Below are 25806 nucleotides of genomic sequence, written 5' to 3' on the forward strand. Positions count from 1 at the left end.
TGACAGCGTTCCTCAATGAAGCTGGCTTTAACTTTGTAAGGAAATGCATTCATGCAGTAGAGACGAGAGGTATGTATTAAGTGATGTGCAAGATATTTGGTTCTGCTTTAGCAGAAATGAAATTTTTGGTGCCTTAAGGACCGTTGGACACAGAGCTGCAGCAAATCTCACCTATGAAATACATAGCCCATTGCATGTGTTTGTAAAGTGTGGCTTTACACACACACACACACACACACACACACACACACACACCATATGAGGTTACATGTGGCAGTCCATTTTTTTCAAACAACAACATTAATAATGTTATTTGTTTGTTGAATTACTTACTCACTCTTCACTAAAGGGTCCCCAGCTTATTTTAATCTATGGTTTAATAAAAATGAACCGAGTACTGGTGCATGCTGTTCAAATGTTCCCAATTTGCTCCTCCCCATGCTAACCATTTGCATTACATGTGAGCCAGCCTCTATGGTTTGCTTTCCCCTGTGATCAGGCAGCCAAGAAAAACCTTTGCTTCTAAGCCAAATCAGAGAATGTTGAGAAAACAAACCACAAACACTGATTCACATGTAACACAAAGCCAGCCTCCGGGTAGTTTCCTCCTTGCCACAGCAAAGAACTCGCAGGGAATAGTATTGCTTGTTTATGTCAAGCCATGGTTTAAAGTAAACTGGGGTTGAATGTGACTTGTGAAGCAGCTGAAGGTAAGCCACAGTTTCAATGCAGTTTTAGGTGCTTAATCGTACTCAATTTAACTTTGTGAATAAAATGTCGTAGTGTTCAGTAGGGCTAATTTCTGAGTCCAACCGAAACTAAAGTGCTGAAAGCTAAAATAGCATAAGACCAATTAACAGTTTCCAGTATTTCCGAAACCTTTTCCTTTCTAAACAGCTGGTTCTTCACTACTGAAAACAGTAGGAATCTGGAGTTGTTTGACTGAAAATGCTGGTTTGTGAACTATCTAACTACTCAGGAGAGGGATCTTGCACAAAACAAACTCACTATAGGAAACCAGTCCATTCTGAGATTTCCAATGGCACCAGAAACCATGAAATTGTAAATGTGGACATAATGATGAGGATTTCAGCTTAAACCACAATACTTTCATTTGCAAGCCTGAAAAGACGGCTTTATACAACCTGGTTCTGTGCCTGTTTACTTGGAAGTATATTCGACTGAGTTCAACGGAACTTGCTTCCAAGGTACAGATCTGTGTGGCTGCAATCTTATTCCTGTTTATTTTGTGAATAAGTTCCACTGTGTTCAAGGGAAATTACTCCTAGGTAATTAAAATTGCTGCCTTTGTGGGGGTTTTAAAAAAAATAATTTGGTTCTGTAAGTTGCTGCAGTGAGAGAGGAACAGTGCCGATATTATAAGTAAATCAAATTAGCTGCCCAAATGTCTTAACACGGCAAAAACTTACATTTTCTCTTTTGGCCTTTGAAGGTATCACAATTTTGGGGTTGTACCGAATAGGTGGCGTGAATTCCAAAGTTCAGAAGCTGATGAATACCGTATTTTGTAAGTGTGGCTGGGTGCCATCTTGCTTATTTTAATTCTTCTATTATTGTGTATAGTGCTGTGTGTGAAAATTGGGTATACAAGCAGGAGCAAATAGAACAGGTAGCATGTCAGCCATTCCATTTTAAATAGCAGCCTAGTCAACAGTTCACTTTAACTGGGTTTGGTGGCTGCATATGTTTTGCATTTAACAAAGTCTGAAAGGTGGCACAGCCTCTCCAGCATTTAGATGGGGTTCCTGGGTGTATCAACACCAGCTTCCATGGTGTTAGGTACTATTTATAAATAAGTTTCAGAGTGAGTTCTTTTCTTCCGGCTGAGATGGATTTCAACAGAGGTTTAGATCACATTTTTGAAGATATGGTAGAATTTATTTCGTATCCTATGTCATGCTCCCATTGGTCTTTAATCGCAGTGAGGGGATTTGTAGTATCTTGGAGTAGTATTTTTAATATTGTAGGTACCACCCCTTTGCTGTGTCCCTCTGTTGTTAGGATGAGTTTTTTTCAAACCCAAACCCAACCCTCACACATACAAGCAAACCACACTGCAACCAACCAACCAAGCTCTGGATCCTCCAATCTCTCACAAAAATAAATCCATAAATAAAGGACTTACCCCCATGATGCTGACACAAAAATCCTGCCCAAGCACCATGCAATAGAACGGAAGATCAATATTCCCCCCTCTCTCCTCTCACTTCTCTCCCAACTGCATAATGTACATGACAACAGTGTCATAGTGAATGCAAACAAAATGTGGAAGGGGCTCTATGAATTGAAAGTGGAGACACTCTCTGTATTTTTCTGTGTTTATTTGCTTGTTTGTTGCACGAGAAAAACTTTAATGCAGACTAATTCCTTTGCACGCTGCACTTTCTCCAGTGCAAGTAGAGATTTAGGCATATAGAGCACTCTAACCCCCTTCTGCTGTAATAAACAGCAGAGGTTTCATTAAAGCTCTTCTATATATGCATCTCATCTGCACTCAAGACCAAGGAGTGAGCATTAGCAAAGGATCCTGTCAAAATCTCATTTGCTCATAAGGAAGGAAAGCAGGTAGAGGCTTAAAAAGCCCTTTTCTCTCAGGTGAGAGAAACTGGCTGAGGTATATAATGGACTTCCTTGCCATCCATGGCTACTCTAAGGACAGATAAGAAACCTAGCTGCTTAACCGCCAACTTGAATGTGCTTTATTATTATTATTATTATTATTATTATTATTATTATTTAATAATAATAATAATAATAATAATAATATTTATACCCCGCCCATCTGGCTGGGTTTCCCCAGCCACTCTGGGCAGCTTCCAACCAAGTATTAAAATTCAGTGGTCTGTTAAACATTAAAAGCTTCCCTTCAGATGTCTTCTAAAAGTCTGGTAGTTGTTCTTCTCTTTAACATCTGGTGGGAGGGCGTTCCACAGGGCAGGTGCCACTACCGAGAAGGCCCTCTGCCTGGTTACTGTAGTTTTCGCTCCAAAACACACACTTTTTTGCTCCTAGAAAGTAAGGGGAAATGCCTGTGCGTGTTACGGAGCGAATGCACGGATTGGAGCCATGGCTGCCGTCAGTCAAGCAAAGCGGGAGCCGCTTACACGCTCTACGAGGCTCTCGCTTTGCTTGCTTTAAAGCGACCTGGAGCCGAGGAGGAGGGAAGGAAGGAGAGCCATGGCAGCAAAGCGGGCAGCAGCCACTTACACGGGAGGAGGGACAGACGCTAGCAAAGGTCTGTGCGCTCTCTAAACAGAGCAATGGGGCTGCAGAGGGACGGCAGGAAAGATAGAATTTAAGCAACCAGCAGCAAAATAAAACCAACCTCGAGCTCTGAGCCACGCAGTGAAAACCAGGAAGTAAAAAAAAAAGGCTGGGGATGAGGGAGAGGGGAAAACTTCGCAAATCCCTGAGATCCTGGGATGGAGCAGCTTGTTTTCAGGCAGGATAGATTTGAGCATTGTCTGGGTCCTAGTGCCCCTACCGCTTTTTTGTGCTCCACTCTATTGCTGCTGGTGGCTGCTTATCACTCAGGCTGCAAAGAGGAGCGCTTTTACACAGCTAATGGCGAATCCCCTGCAATCCAAGTCCTCCTCACTTGCTCAAATCTATTCTGCCTCAAAACAAGGAGCGGAAGGAAAAGGCTGCAAACTGTTAAATGGAAAAAAACCCAGGCACAGGGCGAATACCTTAAGTATACCTTTAAAGCAACAGTGCTCTTTCCCTCCCTCCTCCCCGCTCAGCTCGCCGAAAAGCTCCTTCTCCACGCGTGCTCCTTGTCCCTTGAGTGCTTTTCCTTCCCTCCCCACTTAAAACGTGGTTACAAAGCACGGATCCACATGGATCCTCAGGATTTTTGCATTGGGCTACCCCAAACTCACCATCAGATCACATGTCTGTGGCCACAGCATGAACCATAAAAATCATACATCCACTGTTTCGTTTAGAATATTTTTTTCTTGTTTTCCTCCTCTAAAAACTACGTGCCTGTTATGGTCAGATGCGTGTTATAGAGCGAAAAATACGGTACCTGTAACTTGGCTTCTCGCAGTGAGGGATCTGCCAAAAGGCCCTCGGCGCTGGACCTCAGTATCCGGGCAGAACAATGGGGGTAGAGTCAACATGTCATTGATTTTGTAAGTCAGTCATTGGATACGTAGCAAGGTCAGAGATGCTGCATTTAAGGAGGGAAAGCAGGATAAAAATGCTTTAAATAAATATCCCAAACTCAAAAATCATCACTGGCAGAGCAATGGAACAGCAAACTTCTTTAACTGGGGCTGCTGGTGAGTGAACCTAGGTAGAATCTTACATGTGCAGAGAATGAGCTGTGTGTTTCCAGTGGTTGGAACCATAGAAACTGGATGACTCTCAATGCTTCTCCTTCCATTGATGTATTGGGGGCAGTCATGTTAGATATTTAAGACACATTCTACATTCACCCCCTTTCTCTTTCATAGCTCCAAAATCCCCTCCGGACATGGAGATTGATTTGGAAATTTGGGACAACAAAACTATTACCAGTGGACTAAAGAACTACCTCAGGTGAGTAAGCTGTGCGGTTTCAAAATTTCTTGTTTCCTGCTAGCTTAACAATATTTCTTTTACTCTGCAATCCCAGTGTAATATAATGGGGAAACAGCACCATATAATATCGGAGATAACCAGCCAATATTCATTTATATTAATAGCTATCTGTTCCGGTTATTATGCACCATAAACCCCTCTGCTTGCGATGAGGCCTGTTTAATTTCTAAACGGTTATCTAATGTTCACAGCACTGGGCAGTAAATCTCTCTTTAATTGGGAAATTTATTCTGTCAAAACGGCGTAGCATTATTTTCCTAACACGACGTTCAAGTAGGGCAAACAAAACTATGACTCCTGGAATAGTTCTCATGAATTCTGTAGTATAGGTGATTACATTTGTGGGGGTATGAAAAAATAAATAAATACCAGCCTGCCATTCTAGGAAGGCTCTATTCCTTGTGCCTTCACGTAGTAGAAGTAAGTTATGCTTCTATGAAGTAAAGAATCTTTTCTGCGTGCTGCCCTAACTTTGGAATGCCATCCTAAAGGAGGTTGATCTGGTGTTCTGCATTATAAGCTTTATGAGGGAGTGGGTGGCGCTGTGGTCTAAACCACTGAGTCTCTTGGGCTTGCCGATCAGAAAGTCAGCAGTTCGAATCCCCACGACGGGTTGAGCTCCCATTGCTCTGTCCCAGCTCCTGACAACCTAGCAGTTCGAAAACATGCCAGTGCAAGTAGATAAATAGGTACTGCTCCAGCGGGAAGGTAAATGGCATTTCTGTGCACTCTGGCATTTGTCACAGTGTTCCATGCGCCAGAAGCAGTTTAGTCATGCTGGCCACATGACCCAGAAAGCTGTCTGCAGATAAACTCCAGCTCCTCATAGTCACTGCACCCCATGGTCGAATTCGACTGGACTTAACCGTCCAGGAGTCCTTTACCTTTACCTATTACAGTGGTACCTTGGGATTCAGACACTTCAGGTTACATACGCTTCAGGTTACGGACTCCGCTAACCCAGAAATAGTACCTCGGGTTAGGAACTTTGCTTCAGGATGAGAACAGAAATTGTGCTCCGGCAACACGGCGGCAGTGGGAGACCCCATTAGCTAAAGTGGTGCTTCAGGTTAAGAACAGTTTCAGGTTAAGAACGGACCTCCGGAGCGAATTAAGTTCTTAACCCAAGGTACCACTGTATAAGCTTTTTATTACCAGGTGAAGACCTTTCCACTTGCCCAGGCATTTTAGATTTCCTGCAAATTTTAGAACTGTGTTCTCTGTTGCTTTTAGTTTCGTTGGGAGGAGGGTTGTTTTGTTTGGTTCTTGCTTTTTTACTATTTTTAAATGCTATTTTTAAATAGTGTGTGTAACCTGTGTGAAGTCATTTTAGTCACACTAGTTGGTTAGGGAGACCATCTAGAGCAGATTTTTTTTGTTGGGGGGGCGTGGAGCAGAGACAGATAAGGAAACAGAAACCCCATTGCGCCAGCAGAACCCATTGCCCCAGCACTGGATGCAACTCGTAATAGGCAAACATTGATTTTTTTTTCATAATTTACATAAAGAACATCATGAAAATGACTTTGCTCGGTCACCAAACACTAACAACAACAACAATACTAACAGCAGCAGCAGCAGCAACAACAACAACAACAACAACAACAACTGTAGGCATCCAAAAGAACACAAGGTTGGGATGAGAGGCACTTCAGTGGGGAGATTGTTCCACACAGGCGGGGCCACCACAGAAAAGGCTCTTCCAAAGGCCCCTGCGCTACACACTTCATTTACACCAAGGGAATATCTCTGACTGATCTTAATGCACTGGGCGGCCCACAGGAATGTGCCCTCTCCGATATGTTGAGGAGAGGTGGTCAAGTATGATTTAGGATAGATAGAAAATTGATGCAAAGGGGTACTTGGAATTGCCAAGATATAGTGCAGCTGAAGGAGGAAGTATTACAGCTTAGTTATAGCTTAGTCCAAGCTTACCCAGCCTTGTGTCAGCCAGACATCTTTACTACATTTCCAAGAAAATTTTCCTGCCAGCCAGCCAGTGTAGTTAATATTGGCTTGTTGTTGTTTAGTCATTTAGTTGTGTCCGACTCTTCATGACCCCATGGTCCAGAGCACGCCAGGCACTCCTGTCTTCCACTGCCTCCCGCAGTTTGGTCAAACTCATGCTGGTAGCTTCGAGAGCACTATCCAACCATCTCTGTTGTCCCTTTCTCCTTGTGCCCTCCATCTTTCCCAACATCAGGGTCTTTTCCAGGGATTCTTCTCTTCTCATGAGGTGGCCAAAGTATTGGAGTCTTAGCTTCACGATCTGTCCTTCCAGTGAGCACTCAGGGCTGATTTCCTTCAGAATGGAGAGGTTTGATCTTCTTGCAGTCCATGGGACTCTCAAGAGTCTCCTCCAGCACCATAATTCAAAAGCATCCATTCTTCGGCGACCAGCCTTCTTTATGGTCCAGCTCTCGCTTCCATACATCACTACTGGGAAAACCATAGCTTTAACTATACGGACTTTTGTTGGCAAGGTGATGTCTCTGCGTTTTAAGATGCTGTCTAGGTTTGTCATTGCTTTTCTCCCAAGAAGCAGGTGAGGCCTGATTTTGTAAGGCAGCTTCGCATGTTCCAAATGCTGGCTGGAGACAAGAATCAATAGGTGATTCTTCCACTTGAGGATTCAGATAAGCAGCCAGACATACACAGCCCGGTAATCTTAACAATTGGAATGATCCGCCCTGTAGCAGAAAGGAATCTGGCAATTGTCCACAGTTTAGTAGGCAAGCATGCTGTCCTCCCGCATTGTCTGTTTCACTCCAGCAGGGCATGCCAGGATGACTTAATTTGTGTTTTCCAACTGTACTGTTAACTTCTCCTTCCAACTGTACTGTGGCTTGAAGTTTCACTTGGAGCTATCTTTCATTTACATCTTAGTGAGTTTAGGGTGGAGCAATAGCAAGAGACTATGTTGCAACCAACAAGAAATTTGGATAATGTACTAAACTCTTCTTCTTTCTTTCCCCCCCCCCAAAAAAATGTTTTACCCAGGTGCCTTGCAGAGCCACTGATGACCTACAAGTTGCACAAGGATTTCGTCGTTGCCGTCAGTAAGTGAAAATTCAGTCAAAAGCTGGTGACCGCAGATCCTTGGGAAACCTTGGGAGAAACTTGCATTCACCAGCTGCCCAGGGATTTTGTTTGAGAGATAAGGCTTAACAGTGGAAATATTGGGCACTGGGCCAAACTAGCTAACTGTGTAAAATCCATATGTGTAAACCCAGTCATGAAAAATAATAATAATTGGGGGTCTAGTTTTCACTCCGCTGCAATGACCTGGGTGGGGAAGGCGTGGGGAACCTTGAAGCTTCCAGTTCCTGATGAACTACAACTCCCATCAGCCCTAACAAGCATGGCCAATGGCCAGGGATGACAGGAGTTGTAGTTCTACAACATCTGGAGGGCCAGAGGTGGTGGTTATTTTTATTTATTTTGCACTCGCATAAATACAGTACAAAGCCAATGATAAAATCCATTCGTAGCTAAAATGCACGAAGTAAGCGATTCCATCAAAGCATTAAGAGCATCTGTGATTAAAACATACAAAAAAACAAGTCAGTTTTAAAAAAACACACAGTTGAAACCATTAGATTAGGGCATTTGAGCCAGTGGAATGCCAAAATCATAGATCATAGAATTGTAGGCTTGGAAAAGGACTCTGAGGATCATGTAAAGGTAAAGGGACCCCTGACCATTAGGTCCAGTCGCGGACGACTCTGGGGTTGCGGCGCTCATCTCGCTTTATTGGCTGAGGGAGCCGGCATACAGCTTCCGGGTCATGTGGCCAGCATGACTAAGCCGCATCTGGCAAACCAGAGCAGCACACGGAAATGCCATTTACCTTCCCGCCAGAGCGATACCTATTTATCTACTTGCACTGTGCGTTTTCGAACTGCTAGGTTGGCAGGAGCAGGGACCAAGCAACGGGAGCTCACCCCGTCACGGGGATTCGAACCGCCGACCTTCTGATCGGCAAGCCCTAGGCTCTGTGGTCTCCCACTTTTGTTGGACTACAACTCCCATCATCCCTGACCACTGATTCTGCAAGTTGTAGTCCATCAACATCAGCACCATATGGAATGCCCAGTGGTGGGGACATGCTGGGAGTTGTAGTCCGGTCACATCTGGATGGCGACAAATTCCCCATTCCTGGTTTAAATCAATCCTTAGAGCTAAAATGCAGCCTGTTTTGTTCCTTGGTAAGTTTTTTTTTAAAAAAAAACCAATGTATTGTGTGTGTTTTGTTTTTTAATCATTATTATTTTAATAGAGTCTGATGACCAAAATTACAGGGTGGAAGCAGTCCATGCACTTGTTCACAAACTGCCAGAGAAAAACCGAGAGATGCTAGACATCCTGATCAAGCACTTGGTCAAGTAATAACTATTTTCTATCCTTTATGGTGATGGGGCTGGGAGGAGAGATGAAAGGGAGGGAAGATGCTTCTGTGTAATTTATTTTCTGGCACCACTCTTCACACCTTCCCTAATTGAATCGTTCCAAAGAGATGAAATTATTATTATTGAAAATTATTATTATTGAATTTATATACCGCCCTATATGATGCTTAAGCTGTCTAAGGTTGTGAGCAAAGAGCTGCTGACTGGAATTGTATTTGTTGCTGGAGCCCTGGAGGTTCTCGACAAATAAGCAGCGCGCATTAGATTAACCCGTTAATTGTAATTGCCCTCTGTTTCTGCCAGGGAGTGAGTCTGTGGAAAATGAGTCTGTGGAAAAGAAGCTCAAGGCCCTGTCATCTCTTGTAATACTTTCATGTCTTTCTAAAAAACACAAACTGAAATGGCACTGCTCTGCTTAGGCCTAATGTTTGTGTGGAAGGATTCTTGTTCCCTTCTCGTTTTCGTTTTGTTGAGCTTTCCAATTCAGAAAATATCACAGGGTGAAGCCCATAAAGAAATCTGTTTGGAATAATTAGGTGTTATACTGGAGTGGATGAAGTGAAAAACGTTTATATATAGTGGACAGAGGGAGAATCAGAAGTACTTTAGCTTCTTAACTTTTCTTTCTCTTTTCTCTTCTCTTCTCTTCTCTTTTCTTTCTCTTTCTGTCTCTTTATCTCTTTTAATTCTTTTTCTGTTCCTTCTTTCTTTCTTCCCCCTCTTCTCTTTCTCTTTTTTGCCCCTGAATTAATGTTTTAGTTTGGACAAAAAAAAAAGACATTTGTATTTTTCTTTATAAATTGTTTTCATAAAATGAAAAAGCTTCCTACCGAAAAACAAAAACAAAAATGGGAATAATGAATCTGTTGGTAGAAAGGAATGGCGAGACATGAGGAGGGATGGTTGGTTTATTTCTAAATAAATTGCTTTATGAATTAGAATGGGTGACTTTCACATGTAAATATATGTGTTCACCTGCGTGGCTAGCTGAGATGCGCATTCTCATTTCCAGAAGACAGCAGGAAGTGATGGTTTTGCTGGTGTGAATCTGTGACCATGGGTAAAATTTCTGTCACATCACTTCAAGCATAGTGTTTTTTGGTGGATTTGATTTACGCATTTAGTTGCCTGTCAACAAGACCTGGTTCATACATGCATGCATACTCATCGCATGATTTCTCTGCACATTATTACTGGAAAGTGCTAGCTTTGGTGCTTTAAGGTAGGAGATCTATGATGGCGGCATTTTTTCATCTCCGCCGAGCTAAGCAGTTGGTCCCTTAACTCTTTCGCCCTGACCTCACCACTGTAATCCATGTGACGGTCACCTCCAGGCTTGATTATTGTAACTCACTCTACGTGGGTCTGCCCTTGAAACTGACCCAGAAACTCCAGCGGGTGCAGAATGCCACGGCGAGACTCCTTACGGGGTCCTGGCCACGGGATCACATTCACCCTATGCTTTACCAGCTGCACTGGCTCCTGGTGGAGTACAGGATCAGGTTTAAGGTGCTGGTTTAAACCTTTAAAGCCCTATATGGCCTAGGACCCTTGTACCTATGGGACCGCCTCTCCTCGTATGCCCCATGGAGGACCTTAAGTCCTGCAAATAATAACACCCTGAATATCCCAGGTCCCAGGGAGATTAGACTGGCCTTGACCTGGGCCTTTTTGGCTGTGGCCCCGGCCTGGTGGAACACTCTCTCACAAGAGACCAGGGCCCTGCGGGATTTGATATCTTTCCGCAGGGCCTGCAAGACGGAGCTGTCCCGCCAGGCCTTTGGTTGGGGTTCAGTCTGATTCTTTTCTTTCTGTATAAGAACAAGCATTAAAGAGGCCTCCTAGTCCGCTCACAGGTCCTTTATAAGACCAGTGGTAACAGTTGGCCCTGGAGAATTTTACTCTCAATTTTACCCATGGACTGCCATCTGTTCAGATTTTAATTGCTCTGAACTAATTTTAAGATAAGGGAGGCAGGTGGCGCTGTGGATTAAACCACAGAGCCTAGGACTTGCCGATCAGAAGGTCGGTGGTTCGAATCCCCACAACAGGGTGAGTTCCCGTTGCTCGATCCCAGCTCCTGCCAACCTAGCAGTTCAAAAGCACGTCAAAAGTGCAAGTAGATAAATAGGTACCTCTCCGGCGGGAAGGTAAACGGCATTTCCGTGCGCTGCTCTGGTTCACCAGAAGTGGCCTAGTCATGCTGGCCACATGACCCGGAAGCTGTACGCCGGCTCCCTCGGCCAATAAAGCGAGATGAGCGCCGCAACCCCAGAGTCGGCCATGACTGGACCTAATGGTCAGGGGTCCCTTTACCTTTACTTTAATTTTAAGATGTATTTTAATTAGTTGATTGCCTGTTTTTATGTTCTTATTTTTTTATATACTGTGTTATTTTTATGTTAGCTGCCCTGAGCCCAGCTCCAGCCGGGGAGTGCGGGGTACAAACAAAATTTTTATTGTTATTATTATTATTATTCACACATGCATGTCATCGTATGATGTTGTAATCACCAGGTGATGACTGTGCGTGTGTGAACCAGCTCCTAAGTGTACAACAGTTAAAGTACCTGAAACGTGAAGTGATGTAGATGCATTTTTGTACGTTTCGAAATTCACATTTTGTAAAGCGCACTGAAAAACCTCTGATGTCACAAGTGCAGGAAATGAGTAAAAAAAATCGAAATAAGAGTTGTGCAAATAAGCAGATCTTGCTTCTTACTCTGAGGACTGGATTGTGGAAGCTATTTTTGCATGCTGTGCCATCTTAATATAAAAGAAGGAGGAGGAGGAAAATCACCCCATAGCTCACACACCAGTCTGCAAATTGACAATATCCAAAACTTCACATTGGCCTGTAATAATAGTAATAGTTTCAGAAGACAGTGATTTTGTTTTTTTTGGAATAAAGGATATTGCCACCTTTCCCCTTAGCTTTCAATACCAGATTACTTTTCGCAGGGAAAAGTAAAGTAGGCCTAAGGAAAATTGGTTTATTAAAAAGTTCTGAAAAAAAGTAATGTTCTAAAACTTCTGCAAGAACCTAAGCCTTTGAACCTGTTTGCAGATTGGTGGCTAGCCATTACTTAGAATGATATCAAATTCCATTTTCTGTTTTGTCATCTTTACTATCCAATTTGTCACCATGGTAACCTAAAGCAACATAATATTCCTTGTTGTGGTAGATAAATTCAGTGTGAAAGGGAAACTGGTTTAGTATTCCTACCTGTGTTTGGACCCTATTTGTCAAAGTCCCTTTCTGGATGAGGAACTGAAAATCTGCATAGCACCCTGGAGCCATCTGACTTAACAAAATGAAGCCATGAAGCACCATGATTTTTATTTTATTTTTAATACATATAGTTCAAAAATACAGAGTTCTGCAGGATTGAGCTGCTAAATTTGAAACTGAATACTTTACCGAACTTGGGGCTGCTGGCAAAATTGGCAGCCTTTGTTGGGTTCCTCCTGTAACTCTCTGTAATGAATAACTTGCCACATAACTGAAAAGGCTCCCTCCCTTTTACACTTAGGTGCCAGCCATGTTGACCATGGTCCACCTCCACCAACAGAAGCAGTAGGCCTCAGGATGACAGTTGCTGGGAATTTCTAGTGGGAATTTCTAGGTCCTGCATGCATGCTTCCTGCAGGCATCTATTTGGGCGCCATGGCAACAAGATGCTGGACCAGATGGACCACTGGCCTGATGCAACAAGGCTGTTCTTATTGTCTTCCTCAGTCTCCAAAAGTTGATCAAATGCCATATCATATTTAAAGCCCATGATGTTCTGAAGAGATTAGTATTTTCAGTTTTAAAATATATCAATTCTGGGCCGAGCTTTAAAGGTTTTTTTTAGTCCGGCAAGGCCAAAATTGTCATTTATTTGTTTTTTTAAATTTCAAACCCTCAAAAACGAGAGGAGATAAAAAAATTAAAAACTGAGATCTGGGACCTTTTCTTATACTACTGTTAGGAAACTGAAAATGAAAGCAATTGATATAAAATGGTAAGGTAAAAATAATTTGATCACTTGACATGGAATGACCCAATGTGAAATTGACCTAATCTAGTTGGCCCTGTTTTGGTGGGTGTTTCCTCTATTGCTTCCCTGTTTAGCAGACAACCACTTCATAAAAACACAAGTGCTGCAGGTGTATCCTGCGAACACTCCATCCCAGGACCGAGAAAGTCCCCTTGGTGAGGCCCTCTTCTACATTGGGGTCTAAATCTTGCCACGTATATGCAGACATTGCAGCAGGTCCCTGTTCCTTTCAGCATGTAAAGGTAAAGGGACCCCTGACCATTAGGTCCAGTCGTGACCAACTCTGGGGTTGCGGCGCTCATCTCGCTTTATTGGCCAAGGGAGCCGGCGTACAGCTTTCGGGTCATGTGGCCAGCATGACTAAGCCACTTCTGGTGAACCAGAACAGCACATGGAAACGCCGTTTACCTTCCTGCTGGAGCGGTACCTATTTATCTACTTGCACTTTGACGTGCTTTCAAACTGCTAGGTTGGCAGGAGCAGGGACTGAGCAACGGGAGCTCACTCCGTCACAGGGATTCGAACCGCCGACCTTCCGATCAGCAAGTCCTAGGCTCTGTGGTTTAACCCACAGCACCACCCACATCACAGGCTAAATGGCACCTTTCTGTAGCAATCCCTAGAAAAATCCTGAGGGATTCTGCCGAGTGAAGGATTTACAATGAGCACCCATAGCCCGTGGTTCATCCTGCTCATCGCTTATCCAAATAAACAAGCAACATTTTCACAGGCTTCATTCTAAATGAAGCGTTGAACCCTTCCATCTGGAATGAAAATGGTATGATTTATGTACAGGTAGAATTGTTAATGCCTGTTGAATGGCACGGTCCATTCACCAATATGTCTGTTTCGCTACATAATGAAACGAGAACCTGCTTAGCATTAAAAGTCGACTAGGTGTTCCTAACCATAGATCATCTCTAACCTTTGCATGATTGGGAGTTGGGAGTTCTTTTAAATGTACATTTTTCAAGAAAGCTCCATGGCCCAGACAGTAGATTATTGTTGTCATCTGCTAATGGAATCATCCCCCAAGTCAACCCTGCTCTTGGAATGAAATGTGTACTGCAACAAACTCTGGTGGTGCATTTTGGGGAGTAAAGGCCTTACAGAAATTGGCTAAGCTGCTATGTGGTCATGAATAACCTTTAAATTTTATTATTTATACCCCACCCATCTGACTGGGTTTCCCCATCCACTCTGGGTGGCTTATTACAGCATATATAAAAACATAATAATACATCAAACATTGAAAACATCCCAACACAGGGCTGCCTTCAGATGTCTTCTAAAAGTTGTGTAGTTCTTTATCTCCTTGGCACCTGAAGGGGCCAGGGCGTTCCACAGGGCGGGCGCCACTACTGAGAAGGCCCTCTAGGCCTGGTTCCCTGTAACTTCGCTTCTCATAGTGAGGGAACCAGCAGAAGACCGTCAGCAGAGGGAATGAAACAGGGAAGTCAAAATGACCAGGGGGCTGGAACAACTCCCTGGAAACGGATGAGTCTGAATGTTGGGAGATTTAGAACAGACAAAAGGAAGTACTTCGTCACACAGAATCCAACTTCTGTGAGGGAAATGAGAAGTCAGTGTGGCTTGCAGTGTAAAGAATCCCATTCATACGCCCTAAGACATAATGAGTTGTGTAGGTTTCTGAAAGCCGAGTGTGTATAGGTCCTAGGAGATGCTGTGTGGGGAGCACAATGCAGAAAGCAGTTGTTTAGGATATATTCATCATAAAGTGGTTTGAATGAACCAACCCAGTCTATGGCACGAGGCTTTTAGCTCCAGTAGCTTTTGCAGAAAGATTCAGATTGGTGTACTTCGGTTTCTGCTACACACTGTCAGTTTCATTTATTTGTGGCCCTTTCTAGAAAAGAAGAAAAGAAAGCTGAGAGCAAATGTACCTTCAAATAAAAAACGCATCTTGCATGGTTTCTGTCTCAAGGGAAAAGTTCATAATTGAAATGACTTGTTTTTAAATTCAAGAGAAATAATGTTTGTTATAGTAATAATTAATAATAATAATTTATTATTTATACCCCACCCATCTGGCTGGGTTTCCCCAACCACTCTGGGCGGCTCCCAGCAGAATATTAATTAAAAACACAATAAAACATCAAACATTGAAAACTTCCCTAAACAGGGTTGCACGAGTTGGTTGCAGAAATGCATTGAACGAGTTGGTTGCAGAAATTCATTGAAACTTGCAGCCTTTCTTAAAATATGCAGGGCACAACCAGTAAAAATATTTTTGGACTCCTTCCAGTCAGCTTTCTTTTCCATGAGGGGAAACATTTACGTCATTCTGTGATGTATTACCATGTCAGAATAATAAGCCTGATAGAAAGAATAAATAATAACCCTGCACTTCTGCTGCACCTCTTCTCCGAACAGGAAGTTAGTGGGTGATGATTAACTTCCTCCTTTTTTAATTGTTTTGTTTTCAGGGTATCACTACATAGTCAGCAAAATCTCATGACCATCTCCAACCTTGGAGTTATCTTTGGCCCCACACTGATGAGAGCCCAGGAGGAAACTGTGGCTGCAATGATGAACATCAAGTTTCAGAATATTGTGGTTGAGATTCTCATCGAGCATTATGAAAAGGTAGAACACTGGAATCTTGTAAAACTTCTTGAAAGGCACACACTTAAAAAATAAATAAATCCAAAAGCAGAAACGCCATATAACCTTGAACCTCACAATTGCTATTCGTTAGCCTAACTTACATCCCATTCATGTTTGATGATGGCAAGAGCAGCTTCTTCTTCCTTGATTCTTATGTTATTTTGTGGTAGACCCTGCAATCATCTTCTGAGGTCCAGAGGATGGCAGCACAAGAACGGGCCTTTTCTGTGGTGGCACCTTGTTTATGGAATGCTATCCCTAGGGAGGCTCGCATGGTGTCTTCATTGCATATTTTTTGGTGTCAGGCGAAAACATTCCTCTTCTACCAGACTTTGACTGATTAAACAGTCTATACCTTTTAAATGTGTTGAGGGGGATTGCTTTTTTGGTATTATGTATTTTGTGTTTTTATGTTGTAAACCTCCCTGTGCTCTTTGGATGAAGGGTGGTGTATCAGTTGTTGTTGTTGTTGTAGTAGTAGTAGTAGTAATAATAATAATAGTAATAATAATAATAACAACAACAATAACAACAATAATATAGTAATAATAATACAGTGGTACCTCGGGTTACATACGCTTCAGGTTACATACGTTTCAGGTTACACACTCTGCTAACCCAGAAATAGTGCTTCAGGTTAAGAACTTTGCTTCAGGATGAGAACAGAAATTGTGTTCTGGCAGCGTGGCAGCAGCAGGAGGCCCCATTAGCTAAAGTGGTGCTTCAGGTTAAGAACAGTTTCAGGTTAAGAACAGACCTCCGGAATGAATTAAGTACTTAACCCGAGGTACCACTGTAATAAATAGTAGTAGTAGTAGTAGTAGTAGTTGTTGTTACTGCGAAATCACAGCATTAGGCTGGCCGTTGTCTCTTGACCCTAAATGAAATATAGCTGCTCCTAAAAGATTCTCAGTTATCCTTGCTTTTAACTGACAGATATTCCACACAGCCCCAGACCCCAACATCCCTCTTCCGCAGCCTCAATCCCGATCGGGCTCAAGAAGGACGAGAGCAATCTGCCTTTCCACAGGCACTCGCAAACCAAAAGGACGATATACCCCGTGCCTGGCAGACCCAGACAGTAAGTGCATCTTACTCCACTAGCACATTCTCACTTACTGAAGTTGGCAGTTAATGGATGGTAGCAGTTGTTTTGCTCTGAGCATAAAGGGGTGCTGCTCTGCAGAGCTCTCTCTCTGTGTGTGTGTGTGTGTGTGTGTGTGTGTGTCTGTGTGTGTGTATGTGTGTGTATGCAGAGGCAAATCTTGCATTATCCCCTGAAAGGTTCCGAGCTTTTGCTATGTGTTTCGTTTCTCTATTCTGCGCCCCACCCCACCCTGGCCCAAGCCAGACCATCTTGATATGCTAAGGCAGAGTGGAATTTGTTTAGTTCGAAAGACAGGTAGAGTTATCCGCATTCCTTCGCCCTCTGCACCAGTGAAATCCACCAAGGAAATCTGTTCCCATTCTGTGCCATCCCATCAGCAGGGAGATGCATGATTGGTTGCAGAGCACAGCCTTCAGAGCAAAAGGGTGCAGCATTCCTGCTCAAAATAAACTGGTCTGGTCTGGGTCATTGCCTGGGCGAAAGACTGTGTGGGAGCTCGTGTATCCTGCCTTGAGCTCCAGGATGGAAGAAAGGCTGGGTGTTAATGGAGTAGATAGATTTATGAAGTGGTGTCACTGTGCATTTTAGAGGTGTTGATGGAACGATTTCTGCATGCCTGGCAGAGGAACTGCAAGTGTTTATTGCCCAATGGTGGCATTGCATTCATTGCTGGTGGATTGAGATCAGGGCTTATCATACTTCTATGTCTGGAAGGCTATAAAGATAGTTTTAGCTCCTAATGTCATCCGAATTCTGCTCGAGGAAAGCCTGGCATTTGCAACCTGTGTTAAGTATTTTCTTAGTGGGCAAATTCTGCTTCCACTAATCACAAAGGGTTACTAAGCTTGATCAGAATGCTGACGTTCTACCTCCTGACCAGTAGGGGAGCCCCACTAAGTCCTCCTCTGACTTCTGAGCCTTCGCCCAGTATGGCCCATGCATTTAAAACCCATCATCATAACCTCTTTAAATTAAAGCCAGGATTCTCTGGATTCTTTAGCCAATACCAAATTATGTTGGATTTCGTGCCAAGGAATAGAACTTTTTTTAATTTTTTTTTATTTTTTACCAACCACCAAAACACAAACAGTGAACCCCCCCCCCCCCCAAAGTGGCTGATTCATTGGGTACACATAATCAATAATAACATATTCAAATCAACCATATATACAATTTTATATATGTTAAGACTCCTCCATCCATAAGGTTTATTTAACTTTTAACATTTTAATTGCCCCAAATTGTTCAAACCTACCCAAATAATTCAATATCTTCTCAGACCAATCCTCCCCTTTCTCATTTAAACCCTTTCATTCTGTGTATCTTCACAGTTAGATATTCTAAAATTATAATATTATTCAGTTCTTTCCTCCATTGGTTCACCCCTAACTCTTCTGCATTTTTCCAATTACTTGCTATAACCTGTCTGGTTGCAGTTACCATCAGTTTTACCCATTTACAAGGAATAGAACTATTAGAAATACTCAAGTCCTGGTGAAGACTGGCACTCTCCATTTAGGCCTGTAGTACTTCATATGTTGTTGAATTCCAGAACACATAATCCCTGAGTGTTGACCGACTTGGTTGGGGCTGCTGAGGTTGGAGTCCCAACATATGGACGGGCCACAGATTGCTCACCCCTGATTTAGACCATGCTTGGATGCTAATGAGCAAGTAGTGTTGCCCTCCTGCCCACAAGAAAGCAAAATTGCACCCTGGTAATCTGTTCTTCCACCTCCCCACCCTTTCCACCTTACAGCTGATTCCTACAGCAGCAGCCCAGATAGCACCCCAATGGGCAGCATAGAATCCCTTTCATCTCACTCATCGGAACAAAACAGCACCACGAAACCTCCATCTTCTCAGCCCAGGGATAAAGCCGGAGGAGTTCCATGGATTGCTTCGTCCCCATCATCCAACGGGCAGAAAAATTCAGGCCTTTGGACGCCGAGTCCTGAATCTTCCTCAAAGGAGGACACAGCCAAAACAGACATGGAGTCTGACTGCCATAGTGTCACGTCTGTCACCGGTCCAGAGACCGTGACTCCACCAACAGACCTGACCAAAAGAGGACTATATAGTCTCTCCGGATTGAAAAGGTCAGCGGCTTCCTCCATCCGGTCCATCCCTTCTGCCGAAGGTGAGCCCTGTGTGTTGTGTGTTGGCTTAGAGTTAATAAGGAAGATTTGGGGTTGTATCCAAAGTAGCACTACGTGAACCTTTGATTACTGCAAAGATTTGTACTTGATTGGCAGAGCATTCCCTCTTCTCCCCTCCTGCCACTTCCATCTGTTCTGGGGGTTCCCCCCCACCAAGCCTCTGGATCACATTTGAGGGGGGGGCAGGGAGTGGGAGAGAAGTCCCATTGCAGAAGCAAAAATCCTTGCACTGCCTTAGTTGAATACTACCTGGCATATTTAACATTATGTGCAAAAAAACAAAAAACAACAACGAAGAATATAAAATGAAACTGGTAGTGCTCCTTTAAAAAAAAACAGCCCATAAGGATGTTTTTCTCCACTGAATTTTGGCTGACTAGACAGATCTGGCAGAGCACCAATAAAAAGTTTAATAAATATAGGGTGTTTGCAGCTATTTGGGCCAAATGTTAGGCATGTTTTGAAAATTCCTCATAAGGACAGAATCGTTGAAGAACAAGTCATCACAATGTTGCTTGCAATAATTGCGCGTTTCTGTGTTAAACTTCCATGCTTATAATATATCTAAATTGACGTTGGCTATAATGATTATTTATCCATTGCTGTAAGTTTAGATAATTAGAAAAAAGGCAAAAAAAATACCCCACCAAAGCTTAGTCAAACAGAAAATTCCAGGTCACCAAAACCTGGGGTGTCAGTAGTTTCTTCACCATTTATGAGTCATGTCTGGATTTTAAGCTAACCGATCCTGGAAACTTTGGCAAACGCATCATCTTGAGAAACATCTTTATCATTTCCAGTGATTACATCACAGAGCCTATCTCTCATCTCACCCAGTGATAAAGATCAGGCTGCTTCGTTATAGTGTAGGCTTGTTTCTGTATACTGCAGGAAGTTTCTTCCGGCAAACATCTCATTCACATTAGCAATACATGGTGCATATGCAGCAGGGGCAAATTGCAGAGGCTTGGTCTCTGCCGCAAAGTCCTGGGAGGTAGATTTTTAAGGAGCCTTATACCAAGTCAAACCATTGGCCCATCTAGCTCTGCATTGTCAACACAGACCGGCAGCAGCTCTGCAGGGTTTCAGGCAGGAGTCTCAGCCCTGCCAGGGATTGAATTTGGGATATAAACCACAGAGCCTAGCACTTGCCGATCAGAAGGTCGGCGGTTCGAATCCCCATGACGGGGTGAGCTCCCGTTGCTCGGTCCCTGCTCCTCCCAACCTAGCAGTTCGAAAGCACGTCAAAGTGCAAGTAGATAAATAGGTACCGCTCTGGCAGGAAGGTAAACGGTGTTTCCGTGCGCTGCTCTGGTTCTTCAGAAGCAGCTTAGTCATGCTGGCCACATGACCCGGAAGCTGTACGCCGGCTCCCTCGGCCAATAAAGCGAGATGAGCGCCGCAACCCCAGAGTCGGTCACGACTGGACCTATTGGTCAGGGGTCCTTTTACCTTTCCCTTCTACATGCAGGGGAGATGCTCTGCCACTGAGCTTTCCACTACAACTGCCTCTCAGCTTGCTCTCTCCACTGCATGCGGCAAACAGGCAGTTGGAACAAACCAACGGGAAGGTTAAGTACCACCCTGAGCGAAACAGCCAGTAGAGAACAAGCCTCTTAATCTTAGGGTCATGGGTTCAAGCCCCATGTCATGCAAAAGATTCTTCAGGAGTTTGGACTAGATGACTTGATTTTCCTTCCAACTCTACAATTCTATGATTCTAATGCCAGTCGCACAGCTCCTCGTGGTCTTGCAGTGAGGTGGTGGCAAAACGGGTTCTCAAGCCTCTTGTTTTCTCGCCAGATGCTCAATAATGGTTTTGTTTTTTTAATATGCTTGAGATCATTTTGTGTGACGCTGTTTTACTCAGGTAACAAAAGCTGCAGCGGTTCGGTACAGAGCTTAACTTCTCTTGACGCCAAAGAGACGCCCAAGGCCCCAGCAAACCCAGACCTGCCTCCGAAAATGTGCAGGAGACTGCGGCTCGATACGGCGTCAAGTAACGGCTACCAGAGACCGGGATCTGTGTAAGTCAACCCAGAGGGTTGTGATGCATGTTTGCGTGCAGGCATTTGGGTCCTTGGGTTGTTCTGAAGAGCGTGTGTAAACCAGAAATGATTTTGTATGTTCCAGGGTAGCAGCAAAGGCCCAGCTGTTTGAAAGTGGTGGCTCACTTAAGCAGGCTCCCTCAGGAAGGTAAGCCGCACTTCACAATTCCTTCTTCAGTTTTCCATGTATATACATGGTTTTATTATCATGCTCTCGTTTCCACCGTGCAATCATGAAGGCCCAAAACTTTGTTTTAATAAAATAAAAAAAAACCACCCCAAATCTAAGAATTCAGAGTAAAAAGAACTTGGATTTTTTTTTAGTGTGACAGTGCCCACACCTTGGGAACTCCCCGCCTATTGACATTGGACAGGTGCCTTCCCTGTTCTCTTTTCAGTGCCTGCTTTTGGTTTAGGCTAGCCTATCCAGACATGTATGGGACGCGGTTGGCTCTGTGGGTTAAACCACAGAGCCTAGGACTTGCTGATCAGAAGGTCAGTGGTTCGAATCCCAGTGACGGGGTGAGCTCCCGTTGCTCGGTCCCTGCTCCTGCCAACCTAGCAGTTCGAAAGCACGTCAAAGTACAAGTAGATAAATAGGTACCACTGTGGCGGGAAGGTAAACTGCGTTTGCCAGAAGCGGCTTAGTCATGCTGGCCACATGACCCAGAAGCTGTACACCAGCTCCCACGGCCAATAAAGCGAGATGAGCGCCGCAACCCCAGAGTCGTCCACGACTGGACCTAATGGTCAGGGGTCCCTTTACCCTTTACATTTATCCAGACATGTAGAATGCTGATGTGTGGTTTTTAGCTTATATTTTTGAAGGTTCTAAGTTGTGGGAGTGTTACAGATAATTTCATGGTTTTATTCTTTTTGTAAACAACTTTGAAGTTTGCTTGATGGTTTGTTTGTTTACAATTAAGTGGCATATAATTTTTATGAAATAAAGAAATTTAAAAGTTGGGAAAGCCTGCCTTCATTTGAAACGGAACTCAGGCCTGCTCGGATTTGGGTTTGTCCTCAAAACAGCCCTTCTGCCAACTCCCTTTCTTTTTCTAAAGAAACAACCCTTCCATTTGAGAAGGGAGAGGGTTAAACAGTGCTAGAAAGATATCAGTACAGATAGGAGAGACCAAGAGGTGTATTGGTTGATCTGGCCCCATAGCTGACCTTAACAGAATCTTCTCTGTTCCTTGTTACGCTTATTCATCGGTGGGTCGGCTGATTTATTATAAGGATTTTTATACCGCACCTTATAGTTACTGGGCTATTTACAAAAGGAATAAAATAATTAAAATGTAAACAAAATAAGTTTCGGCCCACAAAATGTAACTATAACAAGTTGGAAGGCCAGACTCAGGAAACTACCAGCTTCTTAAAAATAGAGGTGCCTTTATATAACCATCTTAATGTGTACTAGAAGGCCTTATCTTATTCCAGAGAAAGAGAAACTTCCTAAAGGACATGTTCCACCTGACAATGTTACTTTCACACCCTCTCTTCCTGGCTGCATCAAATGAAGCTATCTGCAAAAAGATAGCATCTCACCTTCACAAATGCACACAGTGAGATCTTTTCTCAGAACATCAAAGCTCCTTAGGCTGCTAATAGTTCAAGGTGGGTGATTAGCAATGGGAGCAAATCGCATTTCGATGGGAAAGAGCAGGCGCGACAGTTGGCTGCAGAACAAGCCAGAGATAACAAAAACACCATTTGCTAGATGATAGATGAACTGGCTGCAGTCAGAATGCCAAGTCATGGTTTGCACAAACCACCGAGCTGTATTTTGCATTCCAGACGTACAGGCAAACTTACCAAGTCACTCTTCTTGATGGAGTGTCTGAGAAAAAATTCAGAGCTGATTAGGAAGGAGCTCTGGATGAAGTCAGAGCTTTCCCTGAGCTGCATGCAGGAAGCATCCGGGAGACCATGGGCTAACTCCCAGCACTATCAAGGATAAATAGAGATACATGATTTAAATCGTATTAGCAGTGAACTCCTGAGGCTCCCCTCCCCAGCTCCTTTCCCTCTCTGCCTTGTCTTTTCACTTCTCCTAAATGATATCGAGTGCCGGACCAACTTGGCCACAATAAGGAAACTTTGCCCATGGTATGACTATTTTCCACCTACCCATTTCAACTCTCTGGCACCCTATCTGCATAACCTAGCAATTCTAAAATATAGACGCGCTTTTACTCCTGCAAGATTGAATGTTTTGCCCTTGGCTGTACTTGAGGGACGATTCCAACAAATTCCACACACAAAAAACCCCTTATGTCCCTGTGGAGATGGCAGTACAGAATCGGTGGCACATGCCCTTCTGGCTTGCACTCTTTAAAAGACGAGGAATGAGGTCATCACCCCTCTTTTATTGTCTATTCCGGGTCACCCAGCCACTGCCACAGTATCCTTTCTCTTGGCAGATCAAGATGAGCAGGCGACAGCAAAGGTTGCAAGGTTTTTAGCTGGGGCAATTAGAATAAGATCTACTATTTGACTATTGATTCAAAGCCCTAAAATGTATTTTATATAATTGACTTTTTATTTTTACTCTTCGTAAATCGTATTGTTGTTTTATTTCTATGGCTGATGGCTGGCGCAAATAAACATTCATTCTCTGCTAGGGCAGTTTCTAGCCCCCTTCTGCCTTTCTCATTCTTCAATTTGCATGCCAGCCTTCTGTGCTGCCATCTTGAATAGATTACCTGGTTGCAGGGCTGTTTTATAAGCCGCTAGGCCAAAGTACTGTTTAGCACGGTCACTAACTGCATACAGCGGTACCTCAGGTTAAGTACTTACAGTAATTTGTTCTGGAGGTCTGTTCTTAACCTGAAACTGTTCTTAACCTGAATCACCACTTTAGCTAATGGGGCCTCCTGCTGCTGCCACGCCGCCGGAGTACGATTTCTGTTCTCATCCTGAAGCAAAGTTCCTAACCTGAAGCACTATTTCTGGGTTAGCGGAGTCTGTAACCTGAAGCGTATGTAACCTGAAGCGTATGTAACCTGAGGTACCACTGTACAAACTGCATACACATCCTACATTTAAAACACATTTCCCACCACCACCCCCCAAAAAATCCTGGAAACTGTAGTTTAAGGCTGCTGGGAATTGCAGCTCTCTGGGGGGTAAATGACAGTTCCAACGATTCTTTGACAGCAGGGATGTGCTTCAAATTTGTTTTCAGTGTGTGGTGTGTACACAGATTCAGGTAGGTAGCCGTGTTGCTCTGACGCAGTCGAAATAAATTTTAAAAAATTAAAAAATTGTCCAGTAGCACCTTAGAGCCCAACTAAGTTTGTTCTGGGTATAAGCTTTCGTGTGCATGCACAGTTCTTCAGAGTGCCCCACTTTTTTCTGTCTTGCACCTCTCAATCAATGGCCACTTCATTGACTGCTACCAGCAGCGTTCACAGTGTGAATGTTTCTGTTTCTGTAGCAACATAAACCATGCTTGTTTGTTTTTCAGGCAAGCCAAAGCCATGTATTCCTGCAAGGCCGAACACAGTCATGAACTCTCCTTCCCTCAGGGAGCCATATTTTCCAATGGTAAGACTTCTCCCGTTGTTGTTGTTGTTGTTGTTGTTGTTGTTGTTGTTGTTGTCATAGCAGAAACAACAGAGAGTCCTATGGCACCAAAAGGACTACATTCGTGTTATACAGTTAAAGCACTACGGCATCGCTTTAAACAGTCATGGCTTCCCCCCAAAGAATTGTGGGTGCAGAGAGTTGTTTAAGAGACCCCCCCTATTCCCCTCCTCAATTCCCAGAGTTCCCTGGGAAGAGCGGTTGTTAAGTTTGCTAACCCACTCTGGGAACTGTAGCTCTGTCAGGGGAATTAGGGGTCTCAGAACCCTTAAGAAACTACAACTCCCAGGATTCTTTGGGGGAAGTTCGAAGTGGTATCTTGGTGTGAATGTGGCCTGACAAATTTGTTAGCTTCTAAGGTGTCACAAGACAGACTTCTCCCCTTTCAGATTAGGTGCCATGTGTGTTGTTGTGCGTCACGGTCATCATTATGTAGTCACAAGAGAGTATTGAGGCACCTTCTCTTTTTATTTTCTTCTTCATAGTATATCCATCTGTGGAACCAGGATGGCTCAAAGCGACGTATGAAGGCAAAACAGGACTTGTTCCAGAGAATTACGTTGTCTTTCTCTAGTAATAGTTAGCAGACCGCAGCATCTTCATGGTATCCATGGTAACAAGCAATAAGCACTGTGATTTATATATATATTTTTAATCTGACACAGATATGGGGGTCTGCCAGTCAGCCCTGTGTGTGGCAGATTTGACTTCTGCAGCCGCAGACAATTTAGCTCCCTATAAATGGAACAAACCTGGTGCAAATAGTCAACTGGGTTTGTTTTTGGATGTTTGAAGCATGGTACTCTTTTGGTCGTCTGCTGCTAGCAACCAGAAATTCATTTTATTTTTAAGACAAAATGATAGCAGCCAAAAAAATAAGGAGCTGAAAACAAATCGTTGTTGCTTGGGAAAGCTCTGCCTTACCCCCCAGCAACTAAGCATTTGATTCTCAATCGGTCCCAGCCATTTCAGAGAAGTCTTTGATTTTCTATATTATTTAAACTTGCGATAAAAGTCCGCAGAGATCACAATTTGCAGATGCAATACATGTCATTTATAGGGCTGCAAAGGCAATTAGTTGGAGCACCAGTTTAATCAAAAGCGTGCTTTTCGTTTTTAAGAAGCATTTTTTAAATACAATTATGTGTTTGTGTATGTTCACTACTTTGTGTCTTTTCCATATAATTATTATTAATAAATTATATTTATAGA

The 25806-nt window shown here is 43.4% G+C and overlaps 1 protein-coding gene across 1 annotated transcript in view; it reads left to right on the plus strand.

Annotated features, from left to right (window-relative positions):
* The window catches only part of ARHGAP42 (Rho GTPase activating protein 42), a 178406-nt gene extending 152600 nt beyond the window's left edge, over window positions 1-25806 (plus strand). Inside the window, exons 13-24 of the mRNA XM_079973564.1 lie at window positions 7-69; window positions 1454-1528; window positions 4482-4566; window positions 7609-7667; window positions 8888-8993; window positions 15508-15667; window positions 16625-16769; window positions 18556-18936; window positions 20826-20982; window positions 21089-21151; window positions 24476-24555; window positions 25080-25806. Of these exons, the coding sequence (XP_079829690.1) occupies window positions 7-69; window positions 1454-1528; window positions 4482-4566; window positions 7609-7667; window positions 8888-8993; window positions 15508-15667; window positions 16625-16769; window positions 18556-18936; window positions 20826-20982; window positions 21089-21151; window positions 24476-24555; window positions 25080-25168 (1463 nt within the window). The 3' untranslated portion in view covers window positions 25169-25806. The remainder of the gene's footprint in view (window positions 1-6; window positions 70-1453; window positions 1529-4481; window positions 4567-7608; window positions 7668-8887; window positions 8994-15507; window positions 15668-16624; window positions 16770-18555; window positions 18937-20825; window positions 20983-21088; window positions 21152-24475; window positions 24556-25079) is intronic.

Source organism: Podarcis cretensis, assembly GCF_951804945.1.
Source record: "Podarcis cretensis genome assembly, chromosome: 4".
Lineage (NCBI taxonomy): Eukaryota > Metazoa > Chordata > Lepidosauria > Squamata > Lacertidae > Podarcis > Podarcis cretensis.